The sequence below is a fragment of the Gavia stellata genome, chromosome 24, assembly GCF_030936135.1.
Source record: "Gavia stellata isolate bGavSte3 chromosome 24, bGavSte3.hap2, whole genome shotgun sequence".
NCBI lineage: Eukaryota > Metazoa > Chordata > Aves > Gaviiformes > Gaviidae > Gavia > Gavia stellata.
This window is the reverse complement of record NC_082617.1, coordinates 9,842,746-9,866,443: the sequence shown is the minus strand read 5'-3', so window position 1 is coordinate 9,866,443 and position 23,698 is coordinate 9,842,746. Positions and strand designations below refer to the sequence as shown.

Sequence of the window (23,698 nt, the reverse complement as noted above, 5' to 3'; positions counted from 1 at the left end):
GATGAGCATGAAGCCTAAGGTACTCATCTAGGCAGGGACTGGGAACGTGCATGGCCAACCTTGCTTCACCAGCAAGTCTACATCATAAACACTGCCAGGGATTATTTGATCATCAATCAATAAGGTCATCTGAGGGAAAAAAAGGTTGCACGGATAGTCATCATGTATTTCCAAAAAATACATTAAAGAAAATTGCAGTCTGCCTGTTGAGATTCGTGGAGCTGGGAACAGCTTACATCTGTGACACACTTTTAATTCTTATGATCTACTGGGGGAAAAAAAAAAAAACACAAGACACCAAAAAACCCCAAAACAAAACAAAAGAAAGAAAGAAAACCCCTACAGCACATACCACAACTGTTCATGCAGACTCTCAAAACGGCCAGCATAAACAGCAAACACTACTGAAGCCAACAGGTCTATGTCTTCTGGCACCAGCAGAAGGCCTGGTCCAAGGTCTGTAGGCAATTTAAAACCACGTTTCTAGGGCCTAGCCTATTGCTGGCCATTAGTAAAACACCAAGTCACCTGGATATCATCACCTCAAGCCACCCAAGCAATTCCATCTCAGATGAGAGGCTACTACCACCACCAGCACCATGGATGAAGACATCTCCTCCGACACATTTATTCTGGTCCTCCTCCGCTTCCTCAGGCACCTGCTGCAAGAGATATCCCCACCGTGCTTCACTTACCCTGGCCTGCTGCAGGATGGCCTGGGCTTGGGCCTCCTGGGCTGAAACAAGAGGTCCTTTAGAGCCAGCATCTCCTCCTCCACTAAAGCGGAACTGATGGGAACAAGATGGAGAAAGCAGGTCACAGGGTTGCCGTCCCTCCACCCTCACGCTAGCCTGACTCCTAAACAGCTCTGTTCAGCATGACTGAGCCAACCCCACCACTGTCCTTCCAGACCATCCTATTAACCATCGTGCTCTCCGGTCACCCAGCTCACAGGCACAGACCGACCGTTTCCCACGTCCGTACCCGCACAGCGAATTCTGCCAGCTCCAAGTAACGCACAATAAGAGGGATTGTAGGCTCTGAACTGTAAGGACCTCACACACCACCGTTCAAAAGTAAATGCAAAGTTCTCACAGGGCTGATGTTCCCCGTGCGGATGCTGTTGGCCAGGAAGACCCCCGGAGATGGGGTTGCATCAGGTTATTTGGCTGTAGCTGCCTGTTTGCCCCGGGACAAAGGCTGTATTTTCTCAAGTGTGCTTCAAAGAACAGAGTCTGGCCTATTGTTCAAGCCAGGATCCTTCAGCACACAAAGGATTTAAAAAAAACCCAAAGCATTAATGTTTTATTTTCCCAAACTTGAAAGGGAGGGAGTTTAATGTTTTCTGCTGCCTCTTCCACCCCCAACAGCTACAAGCCCACTTTCCAGGGCATGCACCCTTCTCCTGCCTTATTGCGTGTGTGCCTGGGGTTTTGCAAGAAGGACTCTCCAGGCTGCAGAACCTACTTGGACGGCTCTTTCACCTCCATTTCACCTCTGCATTTCGCTTGGTTGGCGCTAGGTATACGACCACATGAACTTGGCAAGCAGATTTAAAGAGATGCAATTTATAGGCCTACAGTTGGTTACTGTAGGGGCCAACAAATGTATTGTAATGGCCAGCTAAGCTCCGTGTTGAGCACTTGGCCCAGGCTGTCCTAGGCACCCTGCCAGGAACCTACACAAGTATCACCCTACCCTTTGGAGCCCGTACAAGAGTGCTGCGGTTTTTCACTAAAGAATCTTTCCCTTTGGTACCCAACCACTTATTTTCAGCAGCTGGTTTCCTTAGGGTTTTCTCACATCAAAGCAGACACAAAATATAACCATTCCTTTAGCATCCCAGGACCAAGAAGGCTGACTTGGTACTTGCTAGCGTCATGCAGGAGAAAAAAAACAATGCAAATTAACCACTGGTCATCAAATGAGATGGCTTCATTCAGGTGCTTAAAATTTTGGCACCTGCTTTGAAGATCTGTTAGAGGTTCCTTGCTTCAGGAGGGAGGGTTCTGCCTGGAAATCGGGCCCCTGGAGGTGTCTTCAGTTGCTTCTTCATGACCTTCACTCTCCAACACCACGCCCAGTCAGAAACACTTCAGCTTATTATCACTTCTAGAAATTTTAACCTACCTGCCCTGTGCTTTTGACCAGTGAGGAAGTTACAGTGCTTTGCAAAAAGTAAATTTACAAGGGGAACCATCTGGATCCATCTTTTATACCAAGGAAAATGCCTTCTTGGTGTAAAAGAGAGGGGAGGCTTCTGCAAGAACAGGCACTAAGCAGTAGCAAAGCCAAAAAGCCAGACTCATTTAAATGCTTTTTTAGTTACGCTTGTACTTACAGGCAACATAAGCATTGTCCCTGGTGGTCCTGGCAAACCATCTGCTCCTGGAAGACCTGGGCGACCAGGTGGTCCCTACAAGAAGAAGAAGAAATAAAAATAAACTTTTATAGCACCATTTTAGTCACATCCATACATAGATAGTTGGGGCAGTAAAGGAACATATCAATACAAAAGGCTCCCTATCTTAACAGACAAGCATTGAGCGTGTAAGCACCCCAATGCTATAGCAAATTTTGTGGAAGCACATCTGTAAGCGCACGTTTTTCTTAGTAATTCCCTCTTCTTACATCCTGGCCCCCATATTTCCAGGGTCTGCCATATGCAATTTTCGAGCGAGCAATAAAAGTCTCTGCAATATTCCAAGTTAATGGAATCAATGTTTAGTTGGGTCTGTTAAAACCTATTAAAAAAAGTGCATGAAACTTCATAACTCAGGTCAGCGAGATAGGAATGACAGGAATGATAAATACATTTCTGTACATTTTCAGTCATCTGGGTCATTCCATTTTTCTCTCTCCTGACTTTTTTTTTTAGTCCTATGAGGCTACTTCCATCTACAATGGAGTGATCCTGTCAGCAACTGTAAATCAGCAAAACTCTGAGGATCTCAATGGAACTGTGCTGATTAACATCAGTCAAGTATCTTTAACTTGTACTAAAGAAACAAGTATGCAGTAAAAGATCTATTGATGAAGCTATAAATAATCAAATATGGCCAATTTTCCTAAGACAGCCCATAGATAATTTGTATTCCCAACTGTGTAGTTGGCAAAAAGTTTAAGTTAACCCAAATTCGCACATCCATCCAGCAATCCTACATGCAAATGAGGATGACATCCAACTACTCAACGTGCGTGCCTAGTTACAATTTTCACACCAGCTTAAGGAACCGAAGGCAAAAATGACTTGATCACATCCCAGTGAGGCCAAGAGGAGCCCTGGTACTCATTTCATGGCAAGACAGACAGGACTGCCTGGCCAACAGCTCAAGTTTGAGGACTTGGACACTCCGCTATTTAGTAAACACCAATAATAAATCCATCTGTGGAGAACCAAAGCTCTTGGATGGGCAAGCAACAAACATCTCTGCTAGTTCTCTACTCTCTTCAACCTGCTTGAAGACCTCCAGCCCATGCAGACACCAAGCAAAGGTAAAAGTAAAACCTTGCCACAGATCGCAGACATATGTGGACACAGTACAGGGACACAGAAGAGCCAGACCTCGCCCCAGAAAGTTGCACGCCCACCCCACAAGGCAAGGGGAGGTGGATAAAGGTGGGAAACAGAGAGGAAAAGAGAAATAGGTAACAAAGTCCCTAAAAATCAGAACGCTTAAGAAAACCAAATGACCAAACCAAAATATTTGATGTTATCCTTGTCCCACTGTCCCAGCAAGATCTTGGTGCATCTCTCACATCTCTTTGTTCCCTCTTTTTCCTTTCCCTCTATGCCATGTTCAACTTAACATTTCCCTCGTCATCTCCCTCTTAAAAAGGAACCCAAAATGTTCAAGCCAAAGTTTCAAGCACTAAATTAGAAACCAGCACCAGGGTGGGGGTGAAGAGCCGCCGCTACTCCACCCTGCCCCGGCCCGTGCATCGCTCCGGCGGGGCTGCGGCTGGACCTGCACCACAATTACAGAGCAGAGCAGCGCTGCGGACGGGGAGCCGCGCTCTGCACCGCAACCGGACCGGAATAACAACGCTGCTCCCAGTGATTTATCAGCAAAAAAACCCCCCAAAAAACCAGCAGCTCCCTCAGCACCGAAGGGAGACTGCACAACACACCAGCCCATCCATTTTTCAGGACGAGCTGATGATGTTACATTCGTGCTGTTTACTTAGTCTGGCCGACACCGGAGTCCCTGACTCGGGTGATGAGGTGCAGAGGGCAGTCCCATCTGTTGGAGCAGAAGCACAATAAATAATTTAGGCCAGACTCATTTTAGATAATAAACTTTCTTCCCTCTCTCTCTTCTCCTTTAACTCTGGTCCTGCACATGATGGATCAGGAATGAGCTTGTTTATCTCTCTGTGTGTACTCTGCCTGACAAATGCTGATGCCATGTTTTTATACATAAACGCCTCTTTTTGTTTCAGGTTGGGTGTGTGAGGTCTTTTCCTTGTGGGGTGGAGCAGCGGGGGGCAATGGTATAGAGGAAAAATCAAACCCATAAAGCACTTTGTAAATTTAAATTCATGAATGCCTTTAAGAAATGCAGCATGCCAGACTCTCAGCTGGTATAAATCTGTGTCATGCTCATTATGTAAATAGAGATTTGCTGATATATAGCAGCCGGGGATGGGGACTTCGACTTTCATTTGGTGCAGTGCTCTAAAATGCCATGCTGAGTGCAAACACTAATGCTATATTTCAAGGGAATGTTTAAACTGAAACCTCGGCGTGTTAGTGCTCGGGCTCCTCGAGTAGCAGACAGTGACAGACAGAGTGGTGCCCAGCAGCCCACAGTACTGAGCCTCAAGATTTGCATTAAGTGTCTCTCTCTAGGATTATTCTTCTGCCATGTTCAGCCCTGGTTGGAAAATTATGCAACAGAAGATCTTTCTCGCAGTATTTGGGATCTTCTAGGCAAGGCAGCGCTTGCCATCTGATGGAAAAAAGGGCACCCTGAAAATGTCAAGCCTTTCAGAACCCCAGTGAGGATTTTAGGGACCTATTATACTTCTGAGATGCAAAACTCTCCTCAGGGGGAATAAGTCCTTTGGGACTCAATGACTGTATCATCTTGGAAGATACAGCTATTGCTTTGCAACCAGCCTTCTCCCAGAGGCATGCTGGTCAAGCCCAGAGCACCCAGATTTCCAACACCCAGGGGGGTCGGTGACAGAGCGGCAATTTGCTCTAATGCTGCAGCTCATCTCGTTCAAAAGGAGCCCATTTTCCCACTTTCTTCATTCCAGCCTGGAGTACCCATGAAATAGCTCTCTGGTCGCCTAAGTGTCATATTTTCTTCTTCCCACCGCTCGAAGGAACCTGCCTAAGTCATCCTCAACCACCCGCCCCCCAGATGAGTCCTCTGAAACCTCCCACAAACAGGCTGCTCTGCAGCTTTGCCGGTGACGCAAGCTCTTCTTCGCATTGTAAAATAACTGGGATAAATGAACAAACTGACATGATGAATAAAACAGAGCTAAAATGAGTGTTGGCCAATATTAACATAGCTGAATATTGTTGGTATATTAATTCAGTGCACCTGCCTGATTGCAAATAAAGAGACTTTCTATCAGACCCAGGCATAGGAAATGTTCCTGACTGCACACATTTAAGTGTCATGTAAATTCATGAGCTATGCACAGGTTTAATAATAAACAAATTAAAAGAGGAGCTGCTCTAATTGAAAAGGAGTATTTTAATACAGTTGCAGTTCCTAGCTCTGCAAGTTCATCACTTCTCTATACACAATATGGTGTATTACATTCTGTTCTGGACACTCAGAAAAGCAGGGATGTGCCGTCTGTGCTAGAATGCAAATTATGCCTTTCATTTCAGGGTGTGGAGCACCATCATCGGGGACAGCGTGTCTGCTGCTGACTGGCTTTGCACGGCTGTTCAAGAGGAGCCTGGCCAGCAAATGTCTGCATCTGCCTGGACATAGGGCAGAAATACAGACTCCCTCGTCACCAGGGTCAGCATCCATCCTGCAAGGCAACTGAAGAAGCACATCAAGGGGAGAAGAAGAGAAAGCTGGGCAACATGTAGGACCTACGCAGGATGAAGACCCACCAAGAGTCTGATGAAGCCACACAGCTCTTTTGACTAATCCTAGACCACTGCAAGATGCAAACCACTGCTGGGACCTCGCCCCGCTTGCCCATCCTCTATGAAGTCTGACACCCAAGGATACAGAGCCCTCCCTTGGTCCTTCTGCCAGAGTAGTGCAGGAGGAACCAGGACCACGGTATCTCAAGGGTTAAGCCAACCTCTCTGAGCGGTGGCCCTGGCTCCCGGCCATGGGCTGAGCCCACAGCCGCGTATTGACTTTCTGAGCTTCCAGGCACCGATCAATGGAGCACAGTCAGGGCCTCTCATTCTCAATCATGTCACAACCACAAGAAACATTATTACTGTTCCATCAAAAAACAATAAATACACCAGGAGTGTAAACGAGGAGGGGGGTCTTTACAGCAATGCTCCAGGGGGTAATGCAGGAGCGCAGCGGCCAGCAGACCAACAAGGCAACAAAGAGCCTTAATTAAAAAAAAATAACAAAAAAACCCACCAAACAAAACCCAGGGCCCAGGTTAGGGTCATTGCCACAAAGATGCCCCAACACCTGAGTAATCTCCTACACCTTAAAACCGCAGCAGACACCTCCCAGTGTAGGCCAGCAATGATTTTTTTATTTCTCTCAGTGGTTGCATTTTGCAACATGCACGTCATTGGGCTGGGAGGTGAGTAATGAAGGGTTTGGAGCCAGCTGGTTGCTTGGTCCTCCAGTGGGCAGGAAAGCTGGGAACGCAACCCTTCCTGCCCATGCCCCCGGGGAAGGCAGCCAGGCCCCCATGGGTCCCAAATCCACCCCGCTGGGATGGTAATTTGGAAGAGCACCAAACTGCAGAGGGGCAGTTTCCCATCTCTTGCTTCTTGCTAACGAGCAGGTGTCCAAGGAACATGTGGACAAGGCATTGCGGGACACAGTTTAGTGGGCATGGTGGGGTTGGTTGATGGTTGGATTTGATGATCTTACAGGTCTTTTCCAACCTTAGTGATTCTGTGATTCAGGTGGGATGGAGAACCACCTCGATGGGTGGGAGAGGGATGACGGCAGGGGCAGCGCTGGGGAAGGACAACAGGGTACAGGGGACAGAACAGGGAACACAGCTGGATTTTAAAAGCTGAGGGGAAAAAGGAGGGGTAAACACCAGCTTAAAAAAGGCCTCTGCAAGTTAAGGCACAGTGGCTCCGTCTCCACTTAACCCATACAGAGAGCCAGGCCAGGAAGGACTTAGGGAAAAATATTCAGCCTTTCTGTCTAATTGGTATTTTCATGTTTTGATACGTCCCTTCCCGCATCCTGGTGTATAACCATGCTCGCTGACTTCCAGAGGTGCCTCAGCTGGCCATTGCCATGCCCGCAACCGGGCCGGGAGTAAGAAGAAATGAAAACCAGAGGGTTTGATGCACATCTGATGGCGACCGCAGAGGAAGCCGCAGCAAACCTCTGGCATCGCTCCAGCATTAAAAATGAGGCTAAGGCGAGGTCCTTGGTAGTACAGAGATCTTGTTCTGATCCTCCGCAATGGAGTGAATCGTCCCTCCTATTCTTTCTGGGTCTTAGGTTACTCAATTAAGACAAAAAAGTAAGTAAAGAAAAAAAAAAAGAGATAAGCAAGGCCACAACACGAATCCTTAACTGCAGTCGCAGCAATTAGCCGTGCTAAGACACACATCAGGACAGCACAACACCCCTTATCTATCCAGACTTTCCAATCTGAACCTGGTCATCGGCTTTTCCCACCTTGTCCGGGCAGAACGCAACCAAAACCTGCCAGAAGAGTAGGAAGCCCTACAAATGCAGAGAGCCTGGGTCACCCCAGCTTACCCTTCCCGGGCACCCAGGAGGCAAACGGGATGCGGTTCCCCATCTGGAAACCAGCTGTTGGATTGGTGGAGGATGCTGCAGTGCTCCCGAGCCTGCCACAGGTAGCGGGCTGCCTTATCTGCCAGAAAACCGTGCTCAGGACCTCAGCGATCAGAGATTAGGGAAGTATTTGCTGATAAGCGCTCCATTCCTCGGAAAGGTGTTTTGCATGCGCTGGGTGACAGCACTGACAGCAGCGGGATGTTGTGCGTTCGGGCGCATCTCCTGTGATCTGCGTGGCTGCTGCTCTCCCTCCCGCCTGTGCTTTCCAGGAGAAACTCTGGAAAAACAGACCTCCAACCAAACCTTCCTTCAGAAACCCACCTGTAGGCACATTTTTTGCCCTTTTTGCTAACGGGACTGTCAGGACGCCCCAGACCACAAGTGGAGGCTGGTGTTAGGGCTGCTGGGAGCCCCATTCCCCAGATGAAACAGCAGTACACTAGAACCGATTTTGAAAGCATATTTGACTGCACTTGACATCAGGATGTGCCAAGGCACCAAAACAGCGTCAAGCTCCAAGTTCCATTTGTTTCACTCACGCAAACCTGCTGAAATCGATGAATTTACTCATGCCAGATGACTGCTGTGGTACATGTGTCCCCCTGCGCCGCTGCTGCACCAGCCTGCAGCCCCGCACGCCGCTCCGCTGGGCTGCATCCAGACGGGAACCGCTCTCCTCCTGCCAGCACAGCCCCAATTTTGGTGCTCCGTCACCCAAACCAGTATTACTCAAGGGCACTGCCTGCGCTTCTCCAGTTTCAGACCTAAACCGGGCTGCTCCGACAGCCGAGGCTGATCCCACCTCAGCCTCTCTGCAAAGCCAGAGCCCGTCTGTGCTATGGTGAATCTTCCACTAGATGTCAGGCCAAAATTCCCGCTGGATGCAAGGCTGGGAGCAGCACGCAGCTGCGCATGGGTACCCGCTTGCCTGGCTGCCTCTGCCGGGGAGGGGGAATAGGCTTGAACTGTGGGTGAACAAAAGCAAATGAGGAGCATGTTGGTAGGAGGTCACTTCAGAGGCTCAGCTCGGGGAGCGAGGAGAGTGGGTTTTAATTTTCAGCATTGCCAAGCACATGGAATGCTGCTCAAATGGTGCTTGTGCATCATTTACTGACCCGAGGCTCACGTTCAGCAGCTCCCAAAACACAGGTCATTCCCGATCCCAGGTGAGGACTCGGCAATAACGAATAAATATGCAAGTCTGACTGAAGTGCAGTGCTAGACTATGGGATTTGGGGTCACAGTCCACAAAAGTGCTTGGGAGCAGCTGCCTTCGACGAGACACCCCAAAGCTGGAGGCTTCTGCAGGCAGCAGTTTACAAAGCAGTGGCTGCTAAGGACAAAATTCATTTAAATTAACATCAAAACCAAACATGCAAAATCTAAGTTACCGCAGTGCTAAGGCACATAAATTAGTCTCCAGTACTCGCTGGTACAGACCAATAATCCACCTACAGAAAAGGTAAGGTGCTGCACAAGAACCACCTTCCCACTCGGAGCAGGCTTGGACACAGAATGGGCATAAGGGAAGACCTACAGCAGGGATGCGCGCATGACCCTGGGACCATCCTGGACCCAAACAAAACCAAACCCTCTACCAGGACTCACAATGCCAGCTGGAACAAGAATGCAGAATCACCGTTGAACTTCATTTTACTGAGCTAACATCTATTTTGTGTGTTTGCTTATCTTGTTTTCCCAGTGCCATAGCCCAGTTCCCACACTGGAATGAGCAGCCACGTGCCAAAGGGTGCAGACAGAGAGCAGAGGGGTTTTCAGCTTTATTCTTGGTTTTAACCTGGAGAAAACTGCTTAAATACATTTGACTAGCATGGCTGTTCCCCAGCCCTTTGCCCCCGGATGCCAAGGTCTGCCCTGTGCCCTACCATAAGCTTTTGGGGCTGACTCAGAGAAGTTTGCTATTATAGGATGCGCAGTATTTTAGGGCTCCAGAGATACACCACAGTCCCACTTTGCACACACAAAACGACCCAAGGCTTCAGCCAAAGAGGAGAAAAACATGGGTACTCACTCTCTCCCCAGGGTCACCCATTAAGCCCACGGGTCCAGTTGGTCCTGGAGGTCCTGGAAGGCCCTAGCATAGAAAAGACAGGGAAAAAAAATAAGCCACTAAAGGAAAATGTGTTATTATTTGTAACATATTTGTACAACGAGCAGGAAAAGAATTAGAGCTTTCTGTTTATTTTTGCCCCAGAAAATCGACCCCGAAGCGTTCTGTACACATGCGTGGCATATGGAAGCAATAGAGTCCGGGAACAGCTGTGTGCCGAGCCCTCCACGTGCACCCAGCACCCCGGAGCCGCGCGCAGCCTTCGGTGCAAGGCATAGACAAAACGCCACTTACTGCTGGGCCTTCGGGACCTGGGGGGCCCTCCACCAGCATACCCTAAGTAAGAGGAAGGAAAAAAAAGCTATTAGCAAGGCACATCCTCAAAGTCACTTTGACTACAGGGCTGGAAAGCCCAATGCTTTATCTGTTCTTGAATATTTCAGGTCTTGCTGGTAGGTCTAGGCATCCCAGAGCTGAAGGGTTTCCACTCTGGATGACATCTCCTGCATCCCTATTGCCAGAGGCACAAAAGGCACTGCCCATTGAAAAGCCAAATACCATCTATTTGAATCACGCAGGGCACAGGAAAGCAGCCCTTTCCCCCCGCACCAAGCCCACCCTCGCCCCAGCACAGGGTCACCTTCCTAAGCAGAACCCTTCTGCCTTAGCTCATGGCCAGGCAAAGGGCAAACCCTGGGGCACAGCAAGCCGTGATGGTGCTGGAGCGGGAGAAGAGCTCCTCTTCGGGAAGAAGCTGTTTCTAGACACAAGCAGCTTAAAAAAAAAGTTAATAATCAAATCACAAGGTTTTTCTTTAAATTACTTCCCCAGCAGGCTGCATGCTGTGATTTACTCTGTGTACCTAGGAAATCACTGTGTGGGCAAAATGGTAGAATAATGTTATTCCATTCCTTTTAATCTAAATATTTTGTCATAACTTTAAATCAGCTCTATCATGCACTCAGTAGAATTGAGCGCTTTTTTTTTTTTCCTTCATGGGCATGTAAGAAGCAGGAAAGAAACCTCTCAATAAACCTGGCAAATGCTTTCCAGAGGCATCAGGACAATCTGTTGGGAAGAGCCCCACAGCGAGTGCTGCCCTTTTATCTCTGGGCCAGTGATCATGCCCTCAGCAGCACCCAGGTCAAGCCAAAGCAGTCCCAGCGCTTGCCAGCTCATCTGTAGCAAACAGGGACTTTTCCTCTATGGGATGAAATCAGCCTGTAAAAATCTGTAGATAAGCAGCCGGCTCCTATGGGAGAAGCCCGGAGGAAGCAAGTGCAGGGACTGGTCTCGGGTCACCCTTGGCCCGTCTCCTGCGTTCGGGCTCCAGTGCTAACAGCCTCGGCTGACCCCACGGCAGCCACTACAGCAGGCAGAGCTGAGCTGAACAAATCTGAAATGTCTAGAGGAAAATCCAGGCATTCCTGCCCCAAAAGCCACAGTCTCTAAGCGCAGAGGAGCGAAAAATAGCGTAAAACATGCTGCCATGAACCATCCCCGCTTCCATTAGTGGGATGCATGTTTCTGCACCACTAATGCACGGCCAGCACTATCTTCTGTCTTTCCCAATGTCCATACTGCTCATTACCACCTCGTTTAAAATCTGGCTTCTGCTTCATTTGGATGTGTTAGGGGAAATTTTCTGCTGCTGTCATCACAGAAGCGCCTTCTTCACCAGTAAAGAATTTAGGTCATGGACTTCGCCCCGTGCCCATTTTGACAGCAATTTCACTGTCTGCCATGGAGACGCTGCTCTCTTCTGGGTGGGAATTAGGGGTGAACCCTACACGACGTTCTTCCAACACACACTAAGTATGAGCTATTTGCTGTTGGAGGCTCCCAAGAAGAGGCGAGCTATGCTGATGGAGAAGGTGTCCTGGGAAAATGACATCCACTAAGCTCCTTTTTGGATACACAATGAGGACGTTGCACAGGAAACCCCAGAGGTCCCCATACGGACACCCCAAGGTCCATCCTTGGCGAGACCAACAATGACACGTTTCGGCATGACAGGCTCCAAAACAGAAACTAATAATTGTCTTGGGGCTGGTGCAGAGAGCCACGGCCCTCACAGGTCTCCCCAGGACATTTTTGGGCTGCTGGGTACCAGCATTACCATGGTCTGAGCACACACAGCGCCAAGGCTCTGCTTCCCAAGGCCGGCTGCAGAGCCTCGGGATGCTCCTCCGCGTGGGGGAAGAGTCTGGGCTAATTAGCCCATTTGCAATGCAAACATCCTTGGCATCTTCCCGTATTTATCTGTTGGTTTATGCTGAGCTTTAGCTTTAGGGACATCTGGAGATCCTCCTCGGCAAGAAACCGCCACTGTTTATATGACTGCTCATCAACAGGAGCGATGGAAACGTGAGGGGGTTTTGGGACCAGGACCAGTGGGGGGATGCCACCAAGGGCAATCGCCTCGGGTGTAGCAAGCAAAGCATGGATTTGGGACTGTCCCAGGGAAAACAGGGTGTTGCTTCCCCTCAATCAACACCCGGGTGCTTGCCACCCAGTGAAGCTAACATCACAGAAACAGCCCCAAAGCTGGCTGCAACCCACAAAGGTGCCACGCAAAGGCTGATCAAACCCTCCCTGACAGGAGGTGCGAGCACCAGGGTCCCCCATGAAGGACAGAGGGCTTTGAGGAGGCGAAGGAGCCTGGTGCCTCCAGAGCCGGGGTGCGGGGGGTCCCAGCCACCCCCAGCTGCACCCCTCCTCGCCCTGCGCCTGTGCTGCCCCACTGCCTCCAGCGAGCGTCAGCACAGAGCAAGGATTGAAGGACAGGCGGTTTGGAGGAAAAGGAGAGAAAATCCAGCAGAAACCCACTTCTGCGTTTGGTTTTTATTCCCCGTCTGCTGCAGCTCCCATCAAAAAAAAAAAAAACTAAAGAGCGCAGCAAATCTGAATTTCTCTCTGCTGAAGAGGAACCGCACGGAGAGGGAAAAGGCGGCATTTGGTCTTGTTTACTTTCTGGCAAAAGCTATACATGCTCCAGTGTTTTGAAATAGCAAAGGCGGCCAAATTCTTTCTGGATGATTAAACTTAACCATTTTGTTCGCTTTGTAGCATTTCAGATTGGATCCGCACAGGGCAGGCTGGGTTTCTGCCGTTCTCTTCGTGGGGTTCGGCTGCCCCCCACCCTTCCCACACCTCCGATAAGCAAATCGCTCACTCCTCCTTTTGTTTGCAGAGTGAGAGCGAGACCCAGAAAGGAAGAGAAGGAAGGAAAGGTCGGAAATGCTTTTATAAGGGACTCGTTCAGGCTTTTCAAGCCCCACTGCTGCACCCCAGCTTCTCCCTGTTCGCCCCCCCCCCAGCTATCTGCAGAAGCATCAGGCAAAGAAGGAAAGGGAGGAAGAATTAAAAGAAAAATAATAGCCTCCGAGCGATGGGAAGTGCCGCTGCTGTGCTGGGCACTGCGCTGGCCCTCTGCCAAGGAAAATTAGGTTAATTGAGTTGCTGGTGTGCAGCGAGCATGTGCTCAGCCCTTCGGGGACGAGGCTCAGGGGAGGTGGTTGCAAGGACCCGAAGCCCCGTTTCCAGCCTTGGGGGGAGCAGGCATGGGGGTACCTCGGCATCCTGACACGCAATGAGGGACAGACACACGGCCATCAACCAACAGCCACTTGCTCTGCTCAACGGGCACCTCCGAGCAAACACCAGCCGTCCCCACCGCGAGGGCAGCTGGGGAGCGGCTCCATCCTCACCTAAGGGGGTGCTCAGTTGGGCGCCCACATTTTTTGCAGACTGCAAAGGGCACAGGCAGTTTATAACCATTCTTCAGGAAGAAAAACAACCTCAGAAACAGGCCAGGGCAGAATCACAAAGAAAGAGAGCGCTGGGTTCCACTCTGAGGACGACACCAGGTTTCTCCAAAAGTGGAAAGCTGGTGAGACCCTGGAGCAGGCGCAGGAGCAAACCGCTCCTCTCCCGCAGCTGTGTGCAGGGAGAACCCTTTTATTTCCACAGAGATGAACCCATTAGTTGCACAATTAAAGCCGGCCCCGAGTTGCAAGTTCAGGTCAGGATACGACCTGGCCAGCGGCTGCGGGCGCTCGGGGGAGCGGGTTCGCTGCCGAGTTGGGGGCACTTCAAAACCTCCGGAGAGGTGAGACATGCCCTCTGCCTAATGCTTCAATTCTAAAAGGCCTAGTTTTATTTTAGTAAATGAGAGATTTCATGGGAAATTTTGCACTTCCTTCATAATTTAGGTCACTTCTTGAAGTTTAAAAAAAAAATTTACAGTATTTTATATTAAAAGTTTTTAAATGAACCATGTAATTCTTCCATGGGAAATTTTCCTCCCAGCTGTACCACTGAGAGCACCAAGCCGTATCCAACATACCCCTTGCACCTTTTTCCTTAGGGAAGAAAAAAAAAGCACCAAAACCCCAGATGGTCCTTACCGGTTCAATAATCGCAGGCTCTCCCTTCTGTCCCTTCTCGCCCCGTGGGCCACCGATCTGTAGCACACAAGGGAAACACAAAGCCAGAGAGTCAAAGAGGACATCGTCTGCGTCAGCATTGCCACTCCGAGCAGGAACTGGAGATCCTGGGACAACTTCTGCGACCCAAGGACTGCCGAAGTTCACGGAGAAAAGAAACGGGGCACCTCCTCCTCACCTTGCGCACAACACGTGCATCGCAGGAGGATGAATCCAAGCGAGATGCTCTCACTGGTTTTTGCGTTGCTAATCTCTACGCTATAAATTATGGGAAGGCAAACATTTTGAACTAGGCTTACCCTCGATGGAAAGTTAACTCTCTTACCCCTTCGTAGATGGTGTCCTGGTTAGCAGGCATGCCGGGGCCAATATCAGGAGAGACTGTTCGGTCGTAATAGCTATCATAATAATTCCCATCGTATTCTTTTATTGTTTCCTCAGTGAAATCTTTATCCAGGTCATCTCCTCCTTGCGTAGCCTGGAAGCAAAAGAGCAGCAACACGTCAGGCTGCAAATCTCTCTAGGCTGCACACGCTGGGTATCTAAGGGGAAGACTGCAGTTTTTGCAAAGTGAGGATGCTTTATAATAATAGTTGCAAATAAAAAGCACAAGAAAAGTTAAATTCTGGAGTTCTAAGGTCTCCAGTGACCACCAAGGGTCTTCTGCAATGGCAGGCAAGAAGGATGGGAGTATCTTTATGTCAAAGCGTACACCCTGGCTTTCCCTGGGATTTCTCTGTCGATCCCCGAAATAACACCGTGAATGTAAAAGACTGAGCGAGGAAAACAGAACACAGCACAAAGCAACAGCTCATGTCAGGAGGATCCCACAAACTCTAAAGGCCTAAAGAAAGAGGGAAGGGAAGTTTCAAACTCCAAACCCTACCCATTTCTCACTCAAGCCTCAGTATTGGAGGCACTGGGTTATTAAGCATAAAAAGTCGCATATCCAGTGCTGTACTTAAAATGCACATCAAAAGCGCAATGTGTCCTTATGAGTATCCGATTACAGGAGGATATGTGGAAAAATTCAAGTTCGCTTCTGCAAAAAGCTCCCGTTTGTTTAGTCTGGGGTCTGAGTGGAGATGGTGCTTGTCCAAAGAGCCAAAGCAGAAATTTTTACAGATCTGATGCATTAATCCCTGAATCCTTTCTGAATCCTTACAGCAACAGATGCTATGGACCACAAGCAAGGACATCTATACAAATATGAGAATTTCCTTGCTTCTCTCCATACCCCTGTGCTTTCTGCAGCCTGGCAGGCAACCCTCTCTTGGCATCCTTTACTCTGAGCAGCACTGTAAAGAAGAACATGCATCGATGATTTTTTTTTTTGTTTCTTTCCCATCCAGGTAATGACCAAAATGGTCCATAAATTGAATTATTTCCAGTGCTTCCCACAGAGATTATCTCCTCACTACTATGAATTCAAAATCACTTAAATGCCACCACCACTTCCAGACCTTGTTTCTGTGCCAAAACTGCTCAGAACCCATCAGCATGAGCATCCATATCTAAATTCAAGAGGTTTTAAAGCAAGAATAAGCCTAGTGCTGAGGCAATCGTCGCTCTGCCACCCCATCTGCTTTTACCTCTGCAAATACCAACTGGTCTTTGCAGAAATTGTAGTTTGGCAATTATTCAATTAGAAAACTTGGAACTTGGTTAGCACTATTTTTCCTTTGTACCGTTCACATGGATCTAGCGCTATCACACGTCTTTTTTTCCTGCTCGAAATCTTTTATCTAGGTTTGCACTTCGAAACCTTAAAACCTGTTTACCTTGCTATAAAGCTTTTGGGGATAACATAGCAAGCTTTTTTCAAATTGCATTTCTTGAAATGAATGTCAAAACTGTCTGGTTTGATATTTTGATTAAGGTCCCCGAGTCAATTTGCATGGAAAGATATGGTATTTTGAATAACTGGGCACAGAAGGAGGAAAGTTCTCCATGCTGAGATTTGCAGGTGCTTTGGAGAAAAATCAAAACAAAAGCCTAAAAATAATCTCCTTAACAATGCTGTTAGACAATCTGAATCAGAAAACAGTCCACAAAGAAAAGAGGTGGTCCAAAAACCAGTGTGCAAAATACTGTGACTCTCCTTTGCTGATAACAGCTCCATTTAAATCACCTTTCAGTCTTCCCTTCTGAGAAGCGATGCAGATATGAAGCCCTGGTATATGCATCTGGACAAGCAAAGCAAACTGTCTGATGAATAGCAGGCAATGAACAAAACATATCTGTCCCCAGCTCCTCTTGTTCACAGGAATATTGCTGCCCACTAAACCACGGAATTGCTTCACCGGCATTTATCACGGAGTTATTAGCCATAATGAAACCCAAGCCTGGGAGAGTTCAGTGACCAAACCTGCCTCCAAAACCTCTCGGCACAGGCTCCACAAAGTTTCACTTGTGTAAAACTAAATCCCCTTTCAATTCCCGTTGTAGGAATTAGAGTCTTCCTAAAATATAGACAGGTGAACTTCAACAGCGACGGACACGTCCCTCTCTTGCAACAGGTCTGTGAATAGATGCTAAAAATGACTGTTCTGCACCAGACCAACGTTGCCCTGTGTGATCCCACGACCTACAGCGAGAGCAGTGCCGGGGCTGGCACCGCGGGGGACGCCCGGTGTCCCAGCCCACCTCTCCCCCGCCGCACACTTCCATCCCTGTGCAACAGCGCGGGGGCTCCGGCTGCCGGCAGAAACCTGGGACTACCTGAAATCACCCCATGCTTACTCGTGACCATGAGCGCTACTTTTTTTTTTTCCCCTAAACTAGCCAAAAAACTTTTGAGGTTTTATTTTATTTTTTTAAGAGCAAATAAACTTCTCCAACCACTTCAGCAGTCTATCTCCCACTGAAACCCTGTTTCTCATAGGAGGTATTAGGCAGGCAATTACACGCACAAGCTCCTGATCCTCACTTCCATATTGCTCACAAAGCAGCTTGGTCTGCTGCTGGATTAAAGGATTCCGTTTCCCCAGGAGTTCGTGGCTGCAGGCAGAGCCCTTAGCTCCCACTCCACAGTGTAAACCTGAAATCCAGACCCTCTTGGGTATTTGTCCCTCAGGCTGGCGCTTTTTGGGAGTTTTCCCTATGTCACGCTGCGTTAGCCTTCGCCTCGGTGCATGGGAATCTCCTTCGGCCAGGCAAGTTGTGTCATTTTCTCTGCTCATCAGCTAAAAGATTCACTGGAGCAACCTCCCGCCCCAGGAGCAGCCCCACAGCCCTCCCCATCCAAACGCTGTCTCTTTTGGAGCTGCTGGAGGGGGACGGTTTGCGCTCTCTCCCCACCAGATGCTTTGCTGAGAGCAGGCTGAGCTTTCACGTAGGAAGGCTTCGCCATGTGTTTCTCTACCTGAACTTTCCTCCTCTTCTATTTCCTTTTCCTAACAACTAAAGTGGCCCTTGAGCCTCTTATTTCCTCTTCCAATTTTTTTTTTTTTTAAGGTCATGCTATCCAATCTTTAATTCCTCTCTATTAGAAAGTTCAAGCTTGGCCAAAGATTTTTGGCTCTTTGTCAGGAAACAGAGACATTTCCCATCCATGAGTTTCCCTCAGGTTGGCGCTCGCTTCTTTGATACGCTGGAGCCTTTTCTGTTTCTCTCTGTGTATCATTTCGGGCTGCTCAACCTCCTCCTCCACTGCATTTTTTTTATCCCCAGTTGGCTGGACTCGATCCCCGCCACGCCACCAGCCCTCGGGGCGCTGGCTCCCCTCCTGCCTCCCTCCAGCTGCTCAGCTCTTTGCTTGGACACTTTCCCCGACACCTTTTCATTCAAGCTTCCAGGTCCAACTCCAAATACATCGGCCAGCTTTTGCTGTCCCTTTGCCACCCTCCAGCACCTCCCAGAAAGCCGTGAGTTTTGACAGTCCCATAAAGTAATTCTTCTCCATTTGAGGAGGAACCACAAAACTCTGCCAAGTCCCATCCTACCTCCCTGGAAACGTTATCCCACTACCGACTCTCCTTGCTAATGCTCCTGGATAACAAAGAATTTGCCTTGTCTAGCGTAGTTATTTCCTTGCGTGGCAAACTATAGAGCACGCAGCTGCATGATGATTTATCTCAGTCTCATCTAAGGATGGGACCAAACGTTCATCTAATTAAGCACCAATACAAAAGGCAAAAACTGGGCAAGTCTTAAGGATAGAAGAGTCTCAAGTGCAACACGTTTCAGTTGAAGCATATTAAAGTCTGGGTAACTAAAAATGTAATTGTTCCAACAGAAACGTCAGCCATGGGATCTGGAGTGATCTCATCTTTCAGCAGATCTGTGCAAAAAACGGAGGAGCTCTCTCTGCGTGAACACAGTACTTTGAAATCAAGGGTTTGTCCCAGTGTTGAAATGTTTTTTTAAAAATTACAATCTGAACAAACATAAAGATGCTATTCAGTGGGAATGACAAAATGAAAAATATTTATGTTCTCCATCAAATCAATGTTTTAAGGATTTGTATTAATAGCTTTGAAATAAAATGTTTTTACTTAGTTTTTAACACCAACCCTAATTTTTCTTTTTGTCAGACCAGCGCTGCTCACAGGGAAATGCAGATGTCAATATGAACGGATTTTTCCGGGGGAATAATCTTCAACCAAATTCTAAAATCTGTATTCCACACCCTGAAATATCTGGAGTGAAAATATTTTACAAGAAAACTTCCTCTTCCAACAGCTGCCCAAACCATATGGATTTACCATATGGGTGATCACATCTCCTTTGCTCTCAGGGCTATGAAATACCAGAATTAATAAAAAACAAAGCGAAAGGGAGAAAACATTCATTAAAATTACATCGGTCTCATTGTAGGTGATGACGGTACTCGTCGGGAGTTCAGCTTCCACGGCGTTTTCTGTGAGTCCGCCCTGGGGGTCTACTTCTTCGTTGTAGTTGACATCTTCATAGGGGAGAGGCGTGAAGTACTCTTCGTTAATGGTTTCATAGTTGTACTCATCCACGAGCGGGTCATCCACCGTAGCATCCCCTTTCGTCTGCTTGCCGGGGTCCCCTCCATCAGGTGATGGCGTGGGGGCAGGATAGTCCTATTGCAGAAATAAAATGCCAGAATCAAAGAAACAAAAAAAAAATTCTGCACCATCCTCCACCTCCCCCCTCTATAAAGGTGCCATTTATCAACCGCATCCTTGCCAGGACCCCGTGTCGGTACCTGCTTGGTTTCAGGTGTCTCTCCAGCAGCCACTTCGGGAGTGCCGGGTTTGGTGGTGGGTGCTTCTGGCTTTACAGCTTCATCAACATCTTCGTAGTAGGGGTACTCATAGTAGTAGGTATCACCTTCTCCCTCCCCATCAGTGTACTGCAAAGAGAAGACAAAAAGCAGAAAATAAGCTGGCAGCACCCAAGCACGTTCCTGCCAGCTCTTTTAGACATTATTTCATGTCAACGGGGCCACGCCGTGATGCAGATCCATGCAGTGAAATCCTTCCCCTCCTCTTGTTCATCAGCTTCTGTGAAACCTTCACCAAGAGCCTGGCTTTGGGCTGCTGTGGCAATGGCTGTGCTTTGAGGAGACTCCCAATAATCTCTCGGTCCTGTGGCACATTTGCCCTTATCAGAGAGGATGGACCTACCCCGCAACAATTCAGTCACCCACAATAACACAATAAAAAAGAAAACAACATTTTTTTTTTCAAACCACAGATTCTTCAGACCTCCCAGGTCACAAATCTGAGATAGTCAGAGGGGGGAAGAAAACACTTGAATCACACAGCTGCTCTGAGAAACCGGGATACTATTTTCCCTCATCCAACTGCACTAACAGCATCCGTGCGACTTCCCATCCACCCGCAGGCAGAAGGGCTTCGAAAACAAAATATTTTCAGCGTTTTCCACAAGGCGTCAGTCATTCTTCAAAATGAAATACAAAACATTTGCTTACAGCCGGGCACGGCAAATTTCTTCGCCAGTCCATTGCCCTCACTGGCAGCAGACGCCGGCACGTGGAAGAGTTATTCTTACATGGAGCAACACAGCCCTAAGACAAGCCAGCCCTTGTTGAACCGCTGGCTCCAAAAGAAGAGTTTTATTTTCCTACTACCACATATTTTGACTATACCAAAGTCTATTTTATCTTACTTATTTATTGTTTCTCCAGAAGTGCTGGCGGAGCGGTTACGGCACTTCCCCGGGGCTGGGCGGCTGTGCCTTGCCCGCGAGCATCGCTCTGCTCCCCAAAGCCCTGCTAGGCGCAGGTTTTTAATTCAATCCCAAAGCTAAGCCGGAGCGGGCTGACGGCATTACAACTTCGTGGGGATTCGGCAGGAGCCCGCAGATCTGAGACCAGCTGAAAGCAAGAGAGTGTGTGGACCGGCAAATCAGACCAAGAGAGCAGCCAAGATGCTGAGAAGCAGCTGAGGATGCCAGACACTTTAATTGCTGTGAGCTGAGCCTGAGACCTCTTAAAAATGTGTAAAATTCAGGTGATACCCTTCTGGAAGTCAGCCACACCCTGCCATTTCTAATTGAGCAGCAGAAACAAAAAGGTATCCTGTATCAGTCTTTTTTTCCTGTTTTAAAGAAAAGATCTACGGCTAAAGTATTGAGCACAGCAGCTTAAACAGATGAGCTGGGAGCATTTCTGCCAAAATGAAATTCAAATGTCAAATACATGGGCAAAACTGTTTCCTCCTCCTTTAACACCTGTTGTTTCAAAGAATATTGTAAAAAGATTAAGCAGCAATTTTTCAATTTGAAATTTAGAAACAGGTCCCTGCTTTGGACAGGATTTGACATGCCAGGGAAGGTCAGTATTTCACACTTGGCTCAGGTTGTCTCTCCTGCAAGTTTTTGAGCTCCAAGCAAATATTCATTTCAGCCTCTGGAAACGGGAGGAGGGGAGAAAGGAGGGGAAACTCCCAAGGGCACGAGCCAAGACCAGAACCTGCAAACCCCAAAACTAAGCTGTCTCTGCCCTTACAGATGAGTTGCAGGGAAGCTGAACAGGAGGAAAAAGCCGAGTGCGTTTGCAACCACAACACGGAGCTGGATACTGCTGCCCCAAAAGCATCCCCAAACCCTGCGAGAGACTTACATATTCATCCTGGTTGGGGTCCTGGGACTGGGGGGAGTCGGGGATGGCGGTGTCGCAGTCGGGGCTGTAGTGTTCGCAGTAATCGTAGGCTGCTCGGGGGTCCGCCACGATCAGGAGCTGCTGGATGTCGCCCTGCGGGGAAGGACAGACAGAGCGTTAGGGAGATGGATGGTGCACGTGGAGCCACCAGCCCGAGAGTGCGGTCAAGGGGATAAACACCACCAAGAAATGAAAACCAAAACACTTGGCAGGGCCACCTCCCTGACACGGGCACATCACCCGAGGTGAGCCAGGGAAAACCCCTGTGTGTCCAGGGCCGGGTCAAGCAGCCGCTTATCTCGGGCTGCTCCAGGAGGTGTGAAGCCACCGTGCTTCACACCCGGTGCCAAACACACCTTCCCAAAAAGATAACCGCATCTGCGGAAAGGTCAGCCCCACGCCTACAATACAACAGCGCTGACAGCCCCGGGCAAGGCAGGTGCAGCAAAAATAAAAGGGCTCTACGCACCCCAAGTCAGCAGTGTCCTGTAGACAATAAATAAACCTCCTTTCCTGCCTGTTCCCGTGCAGCTCCGCAGGGCCCCGGAGTTGCTCTGCCCAGTCCAAAAAGCTGTTTATTGGCCTCAAAACTTCTCTGCTTCTCCCATCCCATCAGTTGGTCTCAAAAAAGACATCACCCCCCCTTTTCTACATCTTGCCTCACCTCGATCTTCCACCCACAACAGTGTGGCAGACATAGAAAAAGATTAGAAATGCATCCGATGATCAGGAAAAGAGAAAAGAGGGAGGGGGTTTGCAGTGGCTTATTGAAAACCAGGTGCAGAGCAAACTCATCAGGCACAGAGGCTGCTTAACAGACCACTCGCTATATAGCGAATGAAGCACAACACAGCCACAGCCCAAAGGTCAGAGCAGAAACCGCTCTTCAGTTTCCTAAGGAACCACTGCGCTGCTTAACCATAATGCCAAAACCCAGTTTATTCAGTAGACGGTTACATAAGACAAGACTTTACTACTTGGGTTATTAGAACTGCTATTTTAATTAAGGGAAAAGAAAATCTTATTTAATAATAGAAAAACATGGGTAAGGCATCAGGGAAAAAGGACAATTACAGCAAAACTGGGAGGATGACTTGGGCACATAATAGGAACCAGAAGCTCCAAATGGAGCCTGGCCAGACTGGCAAACAGCCCCACGGAAAACCAAAGGATATTTTTGAAATTATGGGCCAAATCTGCCTTTGTACACGAAAGCCACACACGGTCCGGCCGCGGGTGCCGCTGGGTCCACGGGGAGCTCAGCCACCGTGCCATGAAAACATACCATCGACCACCAAAAAAAGTGCTGTTCACATTTTTGGCAGAGATCCACCGGGAACAAAGGTTGCAAGGACCATGCGGACCTGGCTGCATCCTGCCCGGCTCTGAGGGGCAGCTTACAGCTGCCTGGGGTTTCCCTCCTCAATTTCCAGGTTATAACATCCATCTCTGCGGCAGCTCACTGTAATGTCTGGGCACCTCTCAGATGCTACGCAAGTTACACTGGAATTGAGCATTGATTTAAGCTTATTAGTCCTTGTTTCCTGTGAATAACCTTTACAAAATTAATAGAAACGTCTGCAAAGTGGTTTTCAAATACTATTTTAAGACAGAGAAATAGTCTTTCCTTCGCTTTCCCTTTTTTTATTATTCCATAAAGCAGTTCTGGCATTAATATTGTGGCTTTTTTTTCCCCCGCAACATAACCACCAAAAAATGGGGATGCGGCCTTGGGAAAACAGAAAACGCCAAGTTTTTGTCTTGTAGAACACTTCCCATTTCCAGCCACCTCTGGCCACCACCTGACAACGTGACCTGCACGGGGAACTCGGCCATGGTGTGACCAAAAGGACATTGCCCAGCCCTGAGCAGAGACTTGAAGGAACTTGGGGGTGCTCTGGGATTACTCACACCCTATAACATCCAAAGCAACAAAACAGGCTGCCCCTTTGGGGCTCCCTCCAGTGGGGGATGCCCAACCTGGCCAAGGCAATTTGCTTCACATTGGTGATGTGAAGATCCTTCCAGCTGCTATCTCTGCACACAGGACCTCAACCCTCCCTGCCCCTCACTGACACCTGAGTTAAGCCATTTATGCCCTTCTCTCACGTAGGTGGTTAAAGCTCCCCAGTTT

The 23,698-nt window shown here is 48.5% G+C and overlaps 1 protein-coding gene across 2 annotated transcripts in view; it reads right to left on the bottom strand.

Moving 5' to 3' along the window:
• Positions 1-23,698, bottom strand: part of COL5A1 (collagen type V alpha 1 chain) — a 160,616-nt gene that overhangs the window by 65,995 nt on the left and 70,923 nt on the right. For both annotated transcript variants that reach the window (XM_059828941.1, XM_059828942.1), the window contains exons 5-13: positions 21,526-21,657; positions 19,645-19,791; positions 19,271-19,519; positions 14,794-14,946; positions 14,430-14,486; positions 10,315-10,356; positions 9,982-10,044; positions 2,342-2,416; positions 696-788 (exon numbers count right to left, since the gene is read on the bottom strand). In XM_059828941.1, coding sequence (XP_059684924.1) covers positions 696-788; positions 2,342-2,416; positions 9,982-10,044; positions 10,315-10,356; positions 14,430-14,486; positions 14,794-14,946; positions 19,271-19,519; positions 19,645-19,791; positions 21,526-21,657 — 1,011 coding nt within the window. The remainder of the gene's footprint in view (positions 1-695; positions 789-2,341; positions 2,417-9,981; positions 10,045-10,314; positions 10,357-14,429; positions 14,487-14,793; positions 14,947-19,270; positions 19,520-19,644; positions 19,792-21,525; positions 21,658-23,698) is intronic.